The sequence below is a fragment of the Anticarsia gemmatalis genome, chromosome 26 (assembly GCF_050436995.1).
Source record: "Anticarsia gemmatalis isolate Benzon Research Colony breed Stoneville strain chromosome 26, ilAntGemm2 primary, whole genome shotgun sequence".
Taxonomy (NCBI): Eukaryota; Metazoa; Arthropoda; class Insecta; order Lepidoptera; family Erebidae; genus Anticarsia; species Anticarsia gemmatalis.
Window position 1 is genome coordinate 3,692,953 of NC_134770.1, and position 20,965 is coordinate 3,713,917.

At 34.3% G+C, this 20,965-nt stretch overlaps 1 protein-coding gene across 13 annotated transcripts in view; it reads right to left on the minus strand.

Annotated features, from left to right (window-relative positions):
* RyR (Ryanodine receptor) overlaps positions 1 to 20,965 on the minus strand; it is a 167,703-nt gene that overhangs the window by 87,972 nt on the left and 58,766 nt on the right. For all 13 annotated transcript variants that reach the window (XM_076131806.1, XM_076131809.1, XM_076131799.1 and 10 more), the window contains exons 2-3: positions 20,429 to 20,551; positions 425 to 574 (exon numbers count right to left, since the gene is read on the minus strand). In XM_076131806.1, the coding sequence (XP_075987921.1) occupies positions 425 to 574; positions 20,429 to 20,485 (207 nt within the window). In that variant the 5' untranslated portion in view covers positions 20,486 to 20,551. The remainder of the gene's footprint in view (positions 1 to 424; positions 575 to 20,428; positions 20,552 to 20,965) is intronic.

Here is a 20,965-nt window from a genome sequence, read left to right on the forward strand (position 1 = left end):
CAGAACTGAGGACTGTACCTCAGTTCTGTTTTCAGCCTGTGTATTGCGGAGCTAGCCCACTATCCTTTACTCAATAGCCGCCTTAGGAGCGTACAGAATTACGCGCGGGAAAGCAGCGCGCTCCTCGCTCGCGATTTTTTTTGCGGGCTTGACAAAATAAATGAGCGCGGCGCGTGGTCTTTCCTTTCTCCTTTCACGCGCGATAGTTGTTTCTATCACGCATCAAATTACAAAAGTAATTATATAGCACCTGGCAGATGTTATCTAATTACTTTTGTTTTGAAAGATCGAAGAAAATTAATGAATTTTTGAAATCGATTCTCGACCTTTCCTTCGATTTTAAGTGGTCTGACTCTGGTGAAGTGAAGTGCTTTGCTTGGGAGCGTCGAACTTTGTCTTTCAATGATGTAATATTTTTATTTACCTGTTCAATAACAAAGACACACTGCGAGAGATCCGGCGGTATGTTCTTGTCGGCGATGTTCTCGAGGAAGCAGTGCCGGTTGCCGAAGCCCTCGGCCGCCAGGCACACGCGCTCACCCGTCGCCGTGCACGAAAGACATACCATGTCTTCCTGTAATACAAACATGTTACATTAATACTTAATAGTGGTGACCACTAATTATGCTTGATAAAAGAGCTTAAAAAAGATAGCTTCACAATCTGAAAACAATTTATTTTTTACGTCAATATTTGTGGTTTTAAAAAAGTTACGAATGCAGCTAAGTTATCTTCACCACTCTCCCTCTCCCTCTTTTTCTCAATTTTTTACGGGTACTTTATGAGAATATGAAGAAATATTCTTTTCACCTTTGATTTTTATTGTCATTCATTAAAGATTCGATTCGATAAATTAGCAAAGTAGTGTGTTATCTGGCGAAAAGATTACGATTTTGAGACATAACTGTCTAACCACATTAAAGTAACTGAATATTATCCTTAAAAAACTCCTTGGTTTTTTATCACAGAAACAAAATTAGAGCCCAAATATACAAATTCCTTCCTTCATCTAATCACTTAAAATCCAATAAACTTAAGTAGTAGCGTTACTAAGAAGCTATTCATTAATATCTAACAGACCTACTGAACTGGAAAGATAAATAGACGCTCGAATGTTACTTGAATATGAGTTTAAACTTGGCTTTCAAACTGATGGTGGTGATTTAGGGCTTTCCGTGAATTTAAGTTTAGTACTTTATAATCTTTATTCAAGATTCAGAACGACAAAAATACATACTTAAATAGTACCTGTAAAATGTAGTCATCTTAATTCTGCCGTCGTAAATCTAAACACAGTAACTTAAGTTACTGTGTTTATAGTTTGTTTAGTTCTTTGGAATCAGGAGACCGCGGGCTATTTGAGAAAGTTTTCGGTTTGTCTGTACGATGGATAGTTACCGAAATACATTAAATAAAAACACAGTATTATTACAAAAAAAAAAAAATTTTTAATAAAAAATACAGTATCTGTGTTATTTTAAATTAAATAACAGTATCTCACTACTAACTGTGTTTTTTTAACGTGAATAGGTTTACATTTTGTTTTTTTTGCTTGATTATAACACGGCTTCTTCAGTTACTGTGATTGCGTATAAAATATTGTTCAAAGATAAACAACAAATACTTGAATAAATCACAGTATCTCATTTACTGTATTACTGATTTTATACGTATTTCTAAGAAACATAGTTATAACACAGTATGTACATACTTACTGTGTCGTAATTCCCCTAATGTTAATATCTTTACAAAGTTACAACACAGTAATAGGTAAAACTTGGTTACAACACAGTAACCGTTGAGTTACCGTGTTGTAACTTAAAAAAGAAAAAAATATTATATTATTACCCTAGCTTAAAACACATTATCTAATTTTATTATTTATACAATAATAATATACTAGATATATATATACAGAATCAAAGATTTAACTATATACTAACATTAAAAGTTGCATGAAATAATATACAATAATTAGTATCTTCATGAGAGCAAAAATTAACCATTAAACTTCAACCGCGTTTTTCTCAAAACGCATATTTTGAAGTTACTGTGTTTAGATTTACGACGGCAGAATTGTAAAACACCAATAGGACGGCAATCGAAATATCGTAAATATAATGTACTTAATTAGTTGCTTTGTATTAATTATTTAAAAAGACTGATTATAAATATTGTGTTAACCCATAGAAATAGTAGTAGTCGTGTCTCTATGAGTGGCTCTGAAAAGGTCAGCTTGCTTCCTGCTGACAGCAGGATGGCCATTACATTATCTATAGCAAGTTAAGTAGTGTAGAGAACTTAGTGAAGATAGATTCGAAGTTCTCGATACTATCTAAAATACAGAAGTTTGTATTTACTAATTGACCGGTGAAAAACCGCTGAACGGATTTAATAAGGAATAAATAACATATGCTTGTAATTTGTAAGTCACACCTAACTAAGTGTTAACAGCAGTTTCGTTCATCTAATTAACTGAGAAATACGCAGTAAAACAAATTTATATGTAGTGTTATTGCCTCGAGTCTTCTTCGAGAAGATTTCGATTGGTCCCGCCATCTCGCCCGCTGTAGTAATTACATGACGGTGATAAAATGTATCTTATTGCTCTTTTGGGGTTAGACAACGTACTTGGTAGTTTGTACTGCAGATATAGAACAGAAATCTTTTCTATTATAATGCTCAAGAACTTGTTTTGTCAGGTTTTACTTATTATATATAATGAGGTAACTTACCGAAGCTAGTGCGCACATATATCATAGTTCCTTTCAGTTTTTTTACTATTCGTATAGCTATTTCACTCAAATTACTTCTATAAAAAAGAACCTAAGCACGCACCATAATTATGTACCTAACCTTAAACTTCAGTGTTATTCTTCTGTCATAATCCAAAGTATTCCTATATAATAATAATGTCCTCCTAGCCGATATACGGCTACGGCGGTCAGTTTCATTGAAACTGGCCATCTGTGCAGGACTTTTTTTATAGTGTCCAAGTGTGTGCACAATACACAGGTACACTCTCTATTTCATCACTCTCATAGTTTGGTGGGACGGATAACCGACACGACCAGTGAGAGGTCAGGCGCAGGACCGACGGCTTTACGTGCTCTCCGAGGCACGGAGGTCATCGACCTCAACTTCCTGACTCCGGGCAATCTCTAAGAAATTCTTAACAGAAAATCTCAGAAAAGACTTTTTGGCCCGACCCAGGATTCGAACCCGAGACCTCTCGCACCGCAGTCGCGTATACTACCGACCGCGCCACAGAGGCAGTTCCTATATACTTGTGTGTATATAATTTAGTGACTCTAAAAGTAATTAAAAAAATTACTAAATTAAAGTGACTATGCTATATCCTATCAGATGTAACTTAGAGTCCATCTAGTTTCTAAACTCAAGCGCTAATTTCTAAAGCTATAGTTATTCTTTCATTTTCCCGGAGTAAGTAGAAGTCGGTGTTGAAATGGCATGACATTCTTTAAAGTAAATATATACCATTCTTAATAGCATGTCACAAACTGTCAGTGACTTTACAAAGATAACGTATATTCGTGATAAGCATAAAGTAATATCAAACTTTTGCTATCGCTACCGTGTTCATTGTTCGTAACTTCGTGCGTTACCTTTCGCGTGACAAGTTAACTTATTTCGTATTTTTTTATTCAATATTTTGCTAGGTATTTAATAGACATTCTTTACTTTGGTTTCAATGGTAATTAATTTAAATTACTGTTAATTGAAATAGCTAGACGGAAATCCATATGGACTAATGCAGCAGTAGAAAAGCGGTTAAGATTACGATATTATTATTACAATTTTGAAAGCATGCAAGGCTCCAAACCGCATTATGCATGATTCAAATCCTAACATCTGTCTCATTTCAGAAGATCTTATCCCAGCAGTCAGACAGTAACGCACTTTTTAAGAGATTAAGATTATTTTTTGTTGCTTTTTATATTCTTTTATTCAAAAACAAAACTTAGCTTGGATTCCTAATCCGAGTTCTGATTTTTGGCAAAATATTACAATTATTTTTAACAATTCATCCAGATGATAGCAATAAATCCAGCGCGACTTCCTACAAAGTTATAAAAGACTCCTTCAATGAAGCGCAGTTAACAGCGAATGCTTTACGAGTCAAAGTGTAATTGCTGCTACAGAGGACAGTTTAATGCACTGAATCGTTAAAAGATAAGTTCTTCTTTACAAAAGTTTTAGTAGCAAAAAATGTATTGCAAAGTTCTATTTTACTAACATTATCTATTCGGATTTTGTTGCAAACATAACTTTATGACTTTTGTGGTGCATGTAGTGCTTAATATTATGTGTGTCTTACATAAGTTTGCTACAAAAATGAAATCTGGGCCAAAACGTCAAGCAAACGAAGATCAAATGTACAGTCGTTTTTATTGCAATGGGATCAGAATCATCAAAATACCAGCATGAAATATGAATGTAAAAAGTTTACATTAATATATACATAAGTAACAAAAACTTTCCTATCAGATAAACTATAAAGAAAGAAATTTTACCTACAAGTAAGGTGCTTCAAAAACAACAATCGTTCTAATATTTAACCTAGACTCAAAGTTATTTCTACTTTAGTGCCTCAACAAAACAGCCTTAGTTGTTACTTTTCAATGAAATGCAGACTTGGCCGTCTTATTCATTAAGTTGGCTCAAGCTAGGCAAATGTTTGTTGGCTACAGATTCTCGGCGAGGCGTCGAGGTCGCGTTAATATTGCACAGATTAAGGAATCATAAACAAATTGTGACGGTTTACAGTTAAATTTATTACGAGGAGTTTAGAGCTGCGGTGAAAGAAAATGAGATAACAGATTAGATATTTAGAGGTTTTGGAACTGATCTCTGAAGTTCCACTTGAATGTAAAACTTATCAGCAAAGTGGAATTTCATGTACAGGATTCTTAATACTTTATTTGTTTTAAAGTCAAGTTATGCGCTATGAATCAATATAAGTAAGAAGTTTTGTAACTAATCTCTGAGATTCCTCTTGTAGAAGGAAAAGTAGTATAGTCGAATTTTACACACAAGTGAAATATCAATGTTGCACTTTGTTTTTTTTTTAGAAATACTATGCACCTATATAAGTTAAGTCATGGCGACTTTTATACAAAGAACAAAATTGTTCATGAAACAACTTATGCGGGGGATACATAGTCGTAATGAAGTAACTACCTTTAACATTTCACTAAAGAAATCAATGATCACTGCAATACCTACTTGTTTATTTTTGGACACAGTGTATATAAGGTCTACTATCCTCTTCGATTAATTCTATCAACTAACTACGATATACTAGGCTAGACCAAGCTTTCGAATGAAACAAAGAATAACACAGAAAAAAATAGGTTAAAAACTAACAAACCTATTGAAATAAAATAACAAAACGATATAAAAGAAGGGGTCACCATTGAACTACTAAACGACAAAGGAACGAATCAATAACGGCTAGAAGCGGATACTTAGAGCTCTCTCCTCTGAATAAACGATGGGACTTGACGAAACAAAATAAACAAGACTTCACAATGTTTTCAGTAAGTTGTTTGATAAACTGTTTGTTTACTTCAATGTTTAGTGAATGTATGGAGCGTATTGTTCGCTGCGAAATAAATTTATATTCTATTTCAATTTGCGATAGTAGAATTGAGTCTTTCGTTTACAGAGTAATGGCATGCGATCGTGTTCGATGTTGACAACTTATCGTGTTCAAGTAATGCTCTGTTTTTGATGGTAATTTGTTTGTTAGGCTATAAACATTTATTAGCTATACCTACTGTATATTTATAACTTATATGAAATATCTTTCTGTAACTTTTAAATTTAGTCTTTCGTCAGATAAAGATTTATTCTTTCTGTAAGTTTTAAATTTAGTCTTTCGTCAGATAAACACCAAAAAAAGCATAATATTGCCATGATTTTCCCTCTGGCGATCCAGTGGCAAGGTAAGACAATGACCCAGGCTTTATTACCCCGGGAAGGTAGTTTTACGTAGCACTATAACTGGTAACAGTATTTTAAGATAATTTTAACTTTACCAAGTTATACAGGCCAAGAAAAGCTCATAATCAGCAGACAACTCTCTGCTCTACATAAACAAACCCTTATTTAGAGCTACAAATCTTTATTGCAGTTGACAATAGCACTTATATTATAGAACATGTACTACAGTATTTGGTACCAGGCACTAAGTTCAGGCACTTTATGTAAAGTTCTACGTTTTGTCAGTTCCACTGTCCCTGAACACTTGTATACTGGAGTATACAGTTTAGTGCTTGAAACTTGTTGTGATTTAGATGGTATAGAGTTTGGGAATGGTGTTGATGTTTTGTGTTTCGTAAAAATACTTAAGGATCGGTGTTCTTCTGAAATTATGATAGTTTTTGAAATGATAAACATACGTAAACTAGATCCCGGACAATGAGACGTGTATTGTTTTTATGTTACCACAGGCATGCTGTATCCGGTGACATAGGCAGCGGTGGACACTCAAGTTCTTCCATTAACATTGTTAGCCCCATGGTTCCCAGGTTGTAAGCCTATTGCTATATGCAGGGTAAATTACTAAACTCCAGACTACTATTAAGAATGGTTGAATACAAATAAGGAAAACGCAGCAGTACTATGCTTAAGCCGGAAATCGAACCTAAGAACTTGTGATAATCAATCACAAACACAATTTTTCAAATTACAAAATTAGGCTTACTATAAAAAAAAATACATTTTATCAAACCCACTTCCCCTAAGTTAGATTGAACTGGAAAATTCTAATATCGGCGTTGTTTTTATAAACTTTCCCATCTCTGAGTAATAACTCCTATCATAATAGAAGGGGTTAATAAAGTTTCATCCTTTTATTATTCACCGAAGTTGTAATATAAACTTATTTTATATTCATTGAGATTTTATTGTGTAAAGTTTCTTGATAGTTCTTGTTTGATTATTTATTGGTTAATTTGATATACTCAGGACATTACAAACGTGCAAACTACGTCATACTCAAAGGACATAGGAATGTGACAATGTGTAAGTGCAAGCGAGAGACTCCTATAAAATGACATGACTTAGTTCGCACGTTTGAAATGGCCCTAATATAGCTTTGAACTGTTTTGGTTTAGTTTGACGACAGTTAGATTGTTTGAAACAAACAGCAACTGATTGATAACGTGCTGTCCATAACAAAGAGGCGCTTAGCTTTATAATATTATGCGACTTTCAAACTTCCGCAAGTTGTCTACAAAACATAGTTTATCGATAAACTCAAGTACGCGCAAGAGTTCCATTCTATTTATGGTTTGCATGATTTTTAAACGCAGAAACTACTGCAGTAGTTCTTTATGTGGGAGTCGTCTTTATAATAAGAAAAAATGGAACATTATATAAATTTTTCGTTTAATTAGATCTCTGAAAAGTTAGAACTTTATTTACGCTTAAATAAACTAAATAACCATTCCGTTTCATCAAGCACTAATATCTAATACTCTCCGTGTATAAACACCATATTTCATTCTAACAATCCTCTGATTTCTTTCACAACAAAGCGGAGGCCTACTCGAGTAAAACATCTATTTATCATCCAAATAAAGGGACGATTAGCAAGTAATAGCGTTATAGCGTTTCCTTTTCAATTCGCCCTAATTCCGACAATAGCTACCCAACACTAGCGCCACTCGCCGATTCCATTTGCAGCAATGATTCTTTTTTAGGGTTGTCTCTGAAGACGTTGTGTTATTATTGAAGACAATGTAGGTTTAGCGTAGTAAGAGTTTATAGGTAGTAACTGTAAGATAAACATACGAAAATGAATATATTTTGCTAAATTATGCACGATTTATTTTGTTTCCTTTTTCTTTTTTTTACGGCAGATAATTTTTAGTTTTTTCTTCACAAATAGCGCGACATTTACCATGAAACAACAACTATGATAGCAAATTGTTTTGTACAAGACGACACGATCCTTGAGTGCATGGTTACCTTCAAGGTTACGCCAGGGAAGTCAAAATTGTCCGAGTTCATTCGTTAATTCCCCCGCTTTACACATACACGTCTCTATCGCGCGTTCTTAGGAGCGTACAGGATAACGCGCGGGAGAGCCGGCGTGCTCTTCGCTCGCGATTTTCTTCGTGGGCTTGACTGATGAGCAAGGCGATGGTCTTTTTCTTTCCCCTTGCACATCCTTTATACGAGCGCGCTTTCACGCGCGATTGTTGTTTCATGCGCGATAAAGTGTATGTGTGTAAAGGTGGCTATTCAGATGTATGTGGCCACACATGACCATGAATCGTATTACATTTAATTTTAACCAAAACACTATAACATACATCAAACCCTACATACGTCATGTTTAATAGACGATTGATTGCCAGAATTACGGTTTATCGGCATCATAAAATTTGCAATAACCGTTCTAATTTGTGTGGAAACGGCTCCAATTAGTCGCCAATGTGGCGAGCTTGTGCATTAATTATGGGATTGATTTTAGTATCAAATTATAGGTATTGACTAATTTATCTGGCTGGGATTTGATGCATCTCGGAATTGTACCTAGGTTTTTATTGATAATGATGACAATTTCGGGTTTAGCGACTATTTCAACTTCCGGAACAGCTTGTAAAGCCAAGACAAGTTTTAATTACGTAGAGATCAGTCCTAATTTTTATTCGATTCGGCTCCCGGTCATAGCAGTACATTGTAAGTGCTGCAAAGAATGTTGTTCCGAGTTTGAAGATTTTTTACTCATTTCTGGAGATACCTTGAGCGATGATTTGAAGATAAAACAATACAGAAAAGCTAAACTTGCAAGTGGGTTAGACTTTGCTAGCTCTAAAATTGAAATAATGTTATGTTAAAAATTACCAAAGTGTTCTCTACTAAACTACCATCAATTCTAACACAAGCTTTTACCAAGATTAATGTTTGCTAAAGAAACTGAAGAGAAATTATGCAGAATTTTAATTACTTGCGAAAACACGCTTTTCATATAAAGAATGCTGAAACCGAGTATGGGTCGTGTGAATATTTCAGTTTGGTTAAAATTTCCCCCAGAATTTTCTAGAAAGGTAAGCATTAGATATGACTTGTAGTATTTTTTGACTACTGATACATAATAAATCTTTTTTTGGCGATAATTTGGAAATTAATTATTTTTTTTAGTAAAGACGACTCCCGTGCTAATAATTGCTTTTGTGTCGCGGGTACTTTTACAAACATACAAACGACGCAAAGTATAACCAGACCCGAAACCACTAGCTGTGGATCGCACAAATAATTGTTCCTTGTGGGAATCGAGTCCACGATCTCCAGACGAAATAGTAGCGCCTTAACGACTGTGCCACGGAGACAGTCCAACCTGACATCAATTAACGGCTGGTTATTTATGCGTCTGATATCAGCATTTTTAATAATTTTATAATGTAACTATTCACTTTCCTCATACGTGGACACTAGTAGGTGTGAAAAAATCCCAGTAAGTTATTTACCTGGAAGCATGTGCGTCCTACGTAATTCATATAGACCGTACCTCCCTTGGGTTAGACGATATAAAAGTAAATTGTTTTTGGCAGTTTTAATATTTATACCCTTATCTGAACAACGCGAACGTAATGGAATAGGGGTAGTATTTTTTGCTTAATATTACGTTAGGATTTGATGGATAGAAAAATAGAACATTTAATTTAAGAAAACTAGCTAACGAACCTACGCCCCCTCACTCATCATTTCATCACTTTTCTGTCCGTCTATGATTTCAATAAAAAATAATAGCTTATGTTTAATCTCGAGTCTTGTGCTATCACCATGTTAATTTCCATTAAAATCGGTTTAGTGATTTAGTCGTGAAAGCATAACAGCGAGGCGGACAGATTTCGCTTGTGTAACATTAATATAAACTTAAGTATAATATGGATGGTTTATGTATTACTTAGTAATTTTTGGCAGTAAATGTGTTGTAAAACAAATTAAATGTTATCTGAATAATAAATGGTCTGGTAGCGAAATGCATAATTACGGTGAATCACGAATGAAAAATAAGTAGCGCTTTCGTTTAAAGCATGTTTGAATTAATTAGAACTAATTGTGTAAAACAAACAGCTTTAATAAATCACTGTACGTTTAAAATTTTACTTTAAAATGCAACTTTAATTACAGCTACCGGTTTTTGCCTTATATTCTGTAAATTAAAACATTAGGTCGTTTTTCTCCGTCTAAAACTACAAAATAAAAGTTTTTACAAATTATATATAACGGTTTATACAAAAACCGCATTTTTATATAAACCGTAAAAAGTATACGGTTTATACAAAAGTTCGGTTTATTAACGCACAACCCTAGCAGGCGAGAGTCCGGCGACCAATTACCGGTTCTTTTCACGCGGAATGGCGTTTTCATTTAAACCATTCTCTTTTCAAAATTATTGCGGTTTTTTTAAACGAATTCCCAGCCTTAACTTTAGATCTTTTATTTTAATGACAATTGAGATGTACATAAAGCTACTAAAAATAAATATACTTTATATCTTTGATCAGTGTGTTTTCAAGATTTCAGTGTCGTTTAGTATCCTCAGCGAGTAAAGTAAATAAGCTATAAATGGATCAAAATATATTAACTTCCTCAATTTTGTGCAAAGTAAGTGGTTAAGGTGGTTGCCACACCACTTCCAGTGCACCCAGAGGTCGTGGGTTCGATTCCTACCCGGAACAAATATTTGTGTGATCTTCAAATGGTTGTTTCGGGCCTAGTTGTACTTTTTGTCCGTTGTTTTGTATGTTTGTAAAAGTCCCCGCGACACAAGATGAATACCTAATAAAAAAATATTCTATACGACTTTTCACGACATAAATTAGTCGGATTTGAAGAAAGTATTAGCAAGATAATTGCACGATTTCGTGGTTTGGGTTCCTTGTTGCGGTAATAAAAAAATGCAAAATAAAATTACCCCATTTATTTTTCAATTATAACCCACTGGGGTATTTTAAGCTTAATTTGTGGGCCCATTTTGAGCTGAACCGTGTATTATTATCCGGGAATTATACCCGGATTAGTTACCCGGAATTCCCCAGGGTGTGTGATATCTTGTACAGAAAATTAAACGGACAGTCTAGAGTTTCTTTTGTTTGTTAATGTATTTCTAGCTATCTTATTGTGACCTAGATTTTAAGTATTTCACGTTTCAAAATATTAAAAATATGTCCCAGTGGAAAACTTCATTATAAAATGGTTGCTAAGGAGAATTTAAAATAATTATTTGCAAGATCAGCAATAAAACCTTTTTATAGATGTAGATACTTTTGTTTCGCCCTGAGGTTGAAGTGTAAAAACATCGTGATGCAACCTTGCACACCTGAGATGTATCTAGCCTAAAATTTTAAAAAACTTTCTGTTGATGCAATGATTTTTCTTAGTCCTATTCACTCTATATGGTTAAAAAACCGTGCGTATGAAACTCAGCCATAGTATAAGCGTTGTTTTCTGTTAGATTCAAAATACCTCCGTGTGAGACACTAATTTGGTAATGCGAAAAAAAAAATTTGGAAATTTCTTTATAAATTAACATAATTACTCTTGAGCATTGGTTACTATAACGAATAAAAACAATATCATATAATTATATGTATCGTCTATAAAATTGCATTATTATTTCAATCTTAACATACCATACCACAAGAATATACTTGAAAGCGCAAACACATAAATATAATCATATAAATTTTATGTAGTATTCATAAAATATGGTTACAGCCAACACCGCTTGCAAGCTATAAAGTCATATCATTAAATACATACGTAACATTTACATAGATATTATATACTTGATGAAAATGTCAAACGTAAGTCCTACTAATATTATAAATGCGAAAGTTTGTGAGTATGTATATATGTGTGGATGTTTATTACTCTTTCACGCAAATACTACTGTATCGATTACGATGAAATTTGGTATGTAGGTAGCTGAAGACCCAGAATACCATATAGGCTTTTTATCCCGGAGTTCCCGACGGATTGGGATTTAAACGGGAAGGGTTTCTACGCGGACGAAGTCGCGGGCGGCCTCTAGTAGATATTATATACTCGATGAAAATGTCAAATGTAAATGTGAATACATTCCCGCGATGATGGCAATCGTTGCTAAAGCTGGTATGTACTGTACAAGGGGACATAGAATTGCTTTTAACATAACAGTGTATGCTTTTTCTCTTTCTAATTTATGACGTTTTTACTAAGAGGGAGTGAGATGGATTGAACTTTAACCAAAAATGCTTAGCTGTTTAGCCATTGAGGTTGTTTATATCATTGTGATGTAACTCATTCGGATTTGTAATTTATTTATACATTCGTGGATAACTTTTGCATAAAAATATTTTAAACGAACTAAAGCATTTTCAATCGAAAGAATAGCTTCCGATAACCACACCAAAATAACAAAACAATGATAATTTTACTGAATCCCACTCTAGTATTATCTAAAACCCAATATCATTTTACCCCTCCTAATAATCAAGCTTCTGATTACATCATCAAAAATATCCGTGTCCACACCAAAGGGATATAACAATTTCATTAATAAATTCAATTAATTAATAACTCCGTCAAATTCTTCAAATTAATAATGTCGTTCTCCACTCTCTACTAAAACATTACTTCGCGTTTTAAATATTTTATGAGAGAACTCCAAAAGCTATTAATTTTCTTTGATAGACATTATTCTCGTTGTTGAAATGATTAAGCCAGTCTAGAAAGTCTTAAAACACTAATGATAGTCTTAAAAGATATTTAACAAGTGTATGCTAAGTGAAAGTTTAACTTTTCAGCATTTTCGGGCGCTAGCATTCTTTGGTATAGTATCAAGACTGCTTTAAAAGGTCTTATATAATACAAGTACTGATTTTAGACAAATTTTCGAGGATAAATAAGCGTTTTCAACAAGCAGTTGGTTCATTGTAAAATAAAATATTTCGATTTACTGTTTCACTAGGGCACGAGCCTTTTCACTTAATGGGTTAAGCGCTAACCCCCGGTTTCTGACGTACATTTAGCGGTAGTTTATCTATTCAATAGTGTTTAAACTCATATAAAAAACTGTTTGAATAGATAAACTACCGCTAAATGTGCCTCAGAAACTGGACATTAGTCTGTCACTCGCTACGTACGAATTGGACACTTTGTTTACCTTCAAAAACTAATAATATTGGAATATTAAGTCACGTTTGATAAAATATGGACGTGTGTATGATGTTTTTTTACTCTTGGAACTAGTGATAATTAATTCTGATACACACATAACTTCAAATGGTCATTGGTGTGTTGCCTCGAGTACGAACCCTCGACCACTTGCGTGAAAGACGCATCTTAAACCACTCGGCTATCACTGCTCAATTACTAATAACTATCTCTCATATAATTCTTGAAGTTAATGCATTACTCTTGAATCCACATTGCAGATAATGGAAAGTTTTGGCTCTCTTCCAGAACTTTCTATGGGAGCCGCAACTGAAGGCATTATGTTAAGCAAATGGACAGCTGCAGCCAACTAATACAATGGTAATGGCTTAGAGGTCTTCGGGTCGAGTCCCGGGTAGGTCAGGTCACGAAACAGAACAAAAGTAAAAATGCTCTCGATATATTGTTTTTTGCTTTCTTCCCGATCAAAAACTGTTGTGTTAAATTGAAATGCGTTAATAATAATCAAATAAAAGTATCTTATATGCCAAGTTTCTATTTCCCTAAATCTTTCCCAAAGTTAAGATGTAGTTTAACTATACAAACAACTTTAGTTGATCGAAGATAGATTGACCTAATTATAAAGACAAGTTGAGTTCAGGCAAAGACTTTGTCACTAACCAGCCACCCTCAAATTTTGCTCAATTTAAGTGAAAGTGAAGAGAGTTTGCATCCAAGTTCAAAGCAACAAAACTAATATTTAATGAACAATTTCACACAAATATAAATCGATGTGTGCGTCTTATAATATGCCATGGGTCACTAAACAATTTTGTCTCACAAAAGAACTTATAAAGAATCATCAGACCAGGAGTCTAAGTGGTCGATATGGCATAAATCAATAGATCATCATCAAAGAATCATTCAGTAATTTTTCATACAGCAGACAGTAGCAAATCATCAGCATAGTGTAGCTGAAACAGCCAGTCGCCATGGTAGAAATCAGTCAGACAGATCATCATCAAAGAACCATCTAGTAACTTTTCATACAGCAGACAGTTAGCAGCAAATCATCTGCTAAGTGTAGCTGGAACAGTCAGTCTAATGTCCCTCGGTATGTCACGTAGGAACGCGGATAGTTTTTGTTATAAAAAGGGATCAGTTTCCAAATGATCTCTTGATAGTTTGGAAGAAAGACGCTTTAGAGGGAAATGGGATATTTTTTGTAGAACTTTGATATATCATTTCGTTGGCAATTTGTAGATCTGGTTTAAATATATGATTTGTGTGTATGAACAAGTTTGTAAATTGTAACTCATGCTGTGGGTACTAATATAACTGCCAAAAATTACCATCTGTCAGATACGCTTTCAGGATAAAACCACACTCCCGATTTTACTTAACTAGATGACCGGTAGCGAAAACCTCTATGAATCTATCTGTCGAGTATCGAGAGTTTGACATTTAAAATGTACTGCCAAAATAGTTCCTACGGAGCCCGCTAGAGGCTCTGATCAGATTTTCATGCAAAATTTCTCGATAGCTAACCGGTCGTCGGAAGACGCTAGTAGTAGAGAATCGAGCTACAAGTAAGCACTATTAGGAAGGTCAGTCCTCCAAGTCCTATGTCCATAAAACCAATTGCAAACCTTAGCAACTGGAGTGAGTGGTGAAAGACATTTAAGTATAACAGGCCGCCCGCGACTGCATCCGCGTGGAAACCCTTCCCGTGTAAATCCCGATCCCTTGGGAACTCCGAGACAAAAAGAAGCCTATGTGTTATTCTGAGTCTTCAGCTACCTATATACTAAATTTCATCGTAAACGGTTCAGTAGTATTTGCGTGAAAGAGTAACAAACATCCATACAAACATACATTCTCACAAACTTTCGCATTTATAATATTAGTAGGATTAACGTGGCACGCAGTTGTTCATGTTTATCACAAGCTCGTGTTCGACCATTTAGTGTAAAAGTGGCCCTAATTGTCCATGTTATGCCGCAGTAAGCTCAAAGCCAATTACTACAATAAATTGATTTCCAAACTGTTTCATATGTATCGCGCTACAATTGGATTTGTATCGGATATGTCAAAATTTGTGCATTGCAGTAAAAGTTCAACAAGTGGTTACATATAAATTTAAATGATTGAACAGTATGAAAGTTTGACATTTATAATATACATGTATTTCAACAATCAATAGTTACTAATGTTATATTTGCGAGAGTCTGTCTATTACGCCTTTACGGCTTAACCATTGACCCGATTTCTATGAAATTATGCATGCAGATAGTCAAGTTCCTGGAACAAACTAAGGCCAAAGGGCTGAATTAGGGAATGAAAGTATTAAAACGAGCGGTACCGCTAGCGTGATTTTTTGGAGCATATTTATTAAAATTATAAAAATTACAAAAAATACATTATTGATTACAGTTATCCAGAATATAAATTAGATCATACATTCAATCATCCATAAAATCACACATTCTTCCCATAGGGGTAGGCAGAGACCAAAATATTAGGTTTACATGTGTACGAAACTGTCTCTGTCAATATTAAAAAACGAATTACTTTCTACGATTTAATTTAAGAAAGTGTAATCGTTTCTCAAGCAGTTCAGTGCGATTATGAATTCATTCGTAGCAGGCAGCCGGAATCTCCTGACATATTTCACTTCCCTGAAGACGAAAACTTTGTAAATCTAAACTTGACGTAAACTGGAGAAAATCATTGGTTTTATGTTTTGTTTTGTGATGTCTAGAGATATGATGGTTTTACAATTAAATTCTTGTTATTTTTTCGTGATCTACAGTCTTATATGATTAAAAGAACTGTAGTGCAAAATAATAACTTAGTGATGCTATTATTAACACTTGAAAAAATTATGGATCGATGATGGGAAAATAATTGTTCGATAAAATTAATTTAAAAAGGCCTTAAGTTGTCTTAATGATCCATATATTTTAGTTTGATTGCCCTAATATGCATCACTCAGCAAATTTGTTTACGCCGTGTTTGACACACATTTCGATAGATATCTGCATAATATTCAAAGTAAGAATACCCCCAGTTCAAGTATCACTAAACACCTACTCATCAACGAATTAAACCATATCAGAGGTTGTTTGATCTATCTATCTATTCTATCTAATATTCTATGGAACCAGTCCCTTCAATGTCAAACAGCTTCCTAGCTACTCCACTGTTTCTTACACTTACTTTTTAGACTACCTACTTCATTAGACTAATTAGTGTTAAAAAATAACTATGGCCCTCTACACCTATTCTACGTGACCCAATTAAAGCTGATCAGTGTCCGGGGATCCTCTGAGCTTAGAGACGGACCCGATGCGTCACACCGCCTAGCCCCACCAAAGCTACGCCACTGACTTGAACAAAAAGAACTCACATTCCTACATCGGTTAAACTAAAACAATAGAAACCATCCACCTGTATCGTATAAATATAGTTGTTAGTAATGTCCGGGGATTTGGCAACGTTTGACGCGAGTTAACGGAACGTCTGTTGTCAAAAACGTTTGCTATTTATATCAGACAGCCAGGGAGAAACCATTGCACTCGAGTCTGATGATTCGTCGTGCGATAAGGCCACTTGTGTGTATTTATAGATACGATTATAGGCAAATGTTTCGTTTGAAATGGCTGTTAACTGGTCAATGTTAAAATGTATACTGATCTTTAATATAAACGTTTAGCGCAGTATGTTTATCAGTTATTTGGTTGCCATAGTACAAGCTCTGCTTAGTTTGGAATCATATTAACACACAATTATAATATATTATTATTAGTATGTTTTTTAACTGCACGTTTGGCGAAACGGTTAACGCGGTCACCTCACCACAATAACCGTAGCGCCACGTGTGGTGGGTTCGAATACCACCTGGGACAAATATTTGTGTGATGAGCATGAGTATCTGTTCTGAGCCTGGATGTCAATTTATCTATATAAGTATGTATTAAAATTTAGAAGTATATAAGTATGTTTATCAGTTATTTGGTTACCATAGTGCAAGCTCTATTTAGTTTGAAATCAAATGACCGTGTGTGAGTTGTTCAATAATATTTATTAATTTATGATATTTATTTATGGTCACATACTTATATGGTCGGATACTGCTTTAATAATACGACTTCAGGAATCATATCATGGGTATGAAGTAGCAAAAAATAAGCAAGTGCTCTCACTGCTTCTTTAAGTATATCTGCAACTAAATATTGTCTTTATGCGGTCATAAAGTACAGTGAAATTGGAATGTCTTTGTAAATTATATTAAGATGTTAGCTAGAATCACAAAACTTACTTATATACTATTTTTATTTTCCCACGAATAAATTTGAATTTTAGAGTTACGACAAAATTTTCTCAGAATTTCAATATAACGATTATCAGTTATTCATTGTCCTGAAATCTAAGGTCACGATCAAATAATTCATCATCAAGATAAATGTAATATTCTACCAAAGACAACTGATTTTAATGGGGTTAAAGCCATAAATTACTGTTATAGACCCCGCGTGGCCTCGCTGGTCAGAGGCCTCTAATTATAATAATTAGAATTAACTAGCTTTGCACGTGGTTTTGTCGTAATAAATTAATATTTTGAACAGGATTAACACTATACGGGAGCTTTAGAATAAAATAAATATGTACTTAACTTTAAAATGCACTTATTTTTCTGTTATACTCCTATTTCCGCCCGAACTCCATTTTAGTAAAAAACATTATAGTATCAATAAAAACCCTAAATATTGAGAGCAACTATTTCTTCCCTTATATTGAAATGACTTACAGGGAGATAATTTTTACAATTAAAAAGCTAAAAAGCATCAACAGTTAAGTTTTTTATGTTTTAAGCTATATTATACATCATCATTAAATTTACAAGAGTTATCCGAGCTCGAGCTATACCTACATCAAATTTCATCAACAACATTTCAGCAGTTTGAGCCATAAATTCGTAATAAACAGACAGACTTCCGCGTAAAATATTAATATGGATTATGAAGTGTCGTTGTAATAGCGTGGTCGGTAATAAAGGCCCGCGCTAATTTAATTACGGGATAGTCTAAATATAATCACGTTGACATGTTATTAGTGGATTGTTTCTACGTTACTAAGCGGGTATTCGGTTACGTTGAATTGCTTGCATATTATTAAGTCGGGGAAAAAGTCTTTTCGCATTATAGTATACATGAACTTGTAATAAAATCTTTTCTCGACACAAAAAAGCTCGATATTTGGGTACCTCACGAGCTCACTGAAAGAAACCTAATGAACCGTGTACTCATTTGTAATTCTTGAAGCCAAAGAGGTTTTATTACAAGTTCATACATACTATAATGCGAAAAGACTTTTTCCCCGACCTTGTTGTCTATCTTATTATTATTAATTCCGAAATTTTCGACGATTTGACTTTTCAATTAAACATCAATTGATTATAATATTACCTATCTTTGTATTGTGAAGTTTTATGTAAAAATAATTAGTCAAAAATATTTTTTTGCAGTAAAACTAATGGGTATTTAGTTAGTTTTCGACCAGGCGCAGTGTAATCTGCGCCGAAACGTCAAGCAAATCAAGGCAAAATTCAGGTATTCAATCATATACCAGTAAATCGCGAGTACAAGAATTTGAAATGTGTTAATTTACTGATAGTAAACCTTGCTTGTAGCCTCACAACTTTACTTTTACAAACAACAGCATCAGAATTATTTACCATGAATATATTCATGAGTTTATATAGCAAGTTAATAAAGATAAACAGTAAATATTGTGAATTCCGTTGATTTTACTCCGAGGGTCGTATCGCTGCGAATTTCATAATAAATATCCAGTTTATAAGACATTTTGGACGGTCGTTAAAGTACTTTTGTTATTAAGTGCTGAGCCTTGAAATTGTTAATTAAGGGACGGAATTTCTGTAATACTTTTGATATTATTTTTATTGTAATGAAAAAGTCGAATTTGGAGTCGAAGTGGAGGTCTGAAAGGCAATCGCTCCACATAAAAACTGGTTGCCAGCTGCATTTGCCGAGTCTAACATAGTTTGAAAAAGGCTAGGCTGATGATGATGAAAATCTCGAATAGTGAACCGTTATTTACACCGAAGTAAAGAGGCAGACAATGAAACTTTATCTAATTAAGCAGTACACTAGTGTAAAATAATCATTGGTATACAATTATACAAACAAAAATAACAGCAGCGCGATTCTCTACCACTATAAACAACTTACTAGTTACCTATCAAGAAAGTTTGTATGAAAAACTGAGATACCGAGGTACCTCTAACGAGTAATGTGAGAACTATTTTTGCAGTACATTTTAAATGTCAAACTTTTAATAGTTGGTGGCAACAACTGTAGGTAATTGTGCTAAAGATACAATTAATTATTTGAACTTATGATGTCTGTTCTCTTCTGTTCGTATTCTTACTGATTATTTATTTGGCTAATAATATCATTAACTTAGTGTTAGTGCCCTTAGGTATACCCACTATTACCCAGTCCACATTATTCCACTAGAATAATCACAACTAGATCTAATTATACAACCGGATTAATCTGAGACACTTAAATATGCATCAGCTTCAGTGCTTTCAAATGTTAACGCTGCAATGAACACTAGAATAAAGTGCTAATTAAAATCTATGCTAATAATAGGTTAATGCTCGTTTGTTCGTTACACTATAGGTAACCCTCTGTACTTATCAATATAAATTATTGCATGAAGATCTGAGACCAAAGATGGGCTACTTTATTCCCTAAAGTCTATTCTTTTCCTTATTTCACACAGAGGAGCTCGTGGCTTAGTTAACGACGCCGTGCCGATCGATCTCTGAGGTTAAGCCACGCTTGCCGAGGTCGTTCTGTTCTGTGGATGGGTGACCATCTTACACATATCGAGTTCCTCCGTGTTTCGGAAGGCACGTTAAATTGTGGGTCCCGGCTTTTTTCGAAGATCTTTGACAGTCGTTAAGTAGTCAGAAACTTGAAAGTCTGACAACCAGTCTTACCGAAGGGTATCGTTTTCTTTTGCTTTGCTCCATGTAAAACACTGATATTCAGCTTCATCCGGTGAGACTGGAAGTCGACTCCAACATAGTTTGGAAAAAAGGCTAAGCTGATACATACATATATTTCACCTAAATTACCAAATGGATGGGTAAACAAATGGATTCGCGAATGTAACCGGCACTTTTATTAAAGTTTTAATATAAAATAGTACTCACCGTACGCAAGAATGAAACATCATCTTGCTCGCTTGCTCCCCCCTCCGCTTCCGCCATATTGTCAGTTTTCACTCAACTGTCAGTGCTTTACTGCAACGCTGCCATAACACGAGAAATGCATCACTGTGGACAATAGAGAAAATAAATATTAGTATTATATATAATTTTTCTGTAAGTGTGTATGTCACTGAACTTCTCTTAAACGACAGGACCGATTTTGATGAAATTTTAAAAATATAGGATAGCCGTCGTGAAAGACACCGATTGTAACCAATAATATTATTTATATTGTGTCGTTAACAATCTAATATGATGACTGCCTCCGTGGCGCAGTGGTTTAGGTTCGATTCCCACACGGAACAATTATTTGTGCGATACATAAATAATTGTTTCGGGTTTGGTTGTACTTTGTGTCCGTTGTTTGTATGTTTGTAAAAGTCCCCGCGACACATGAGCAATTCATAGAGCGGGAGTTGACTTTAAAAAAAAAATTGTGAAAACCAAAGTAGCCGCGAGTTTCTAGTTAGCTCTTCTCAT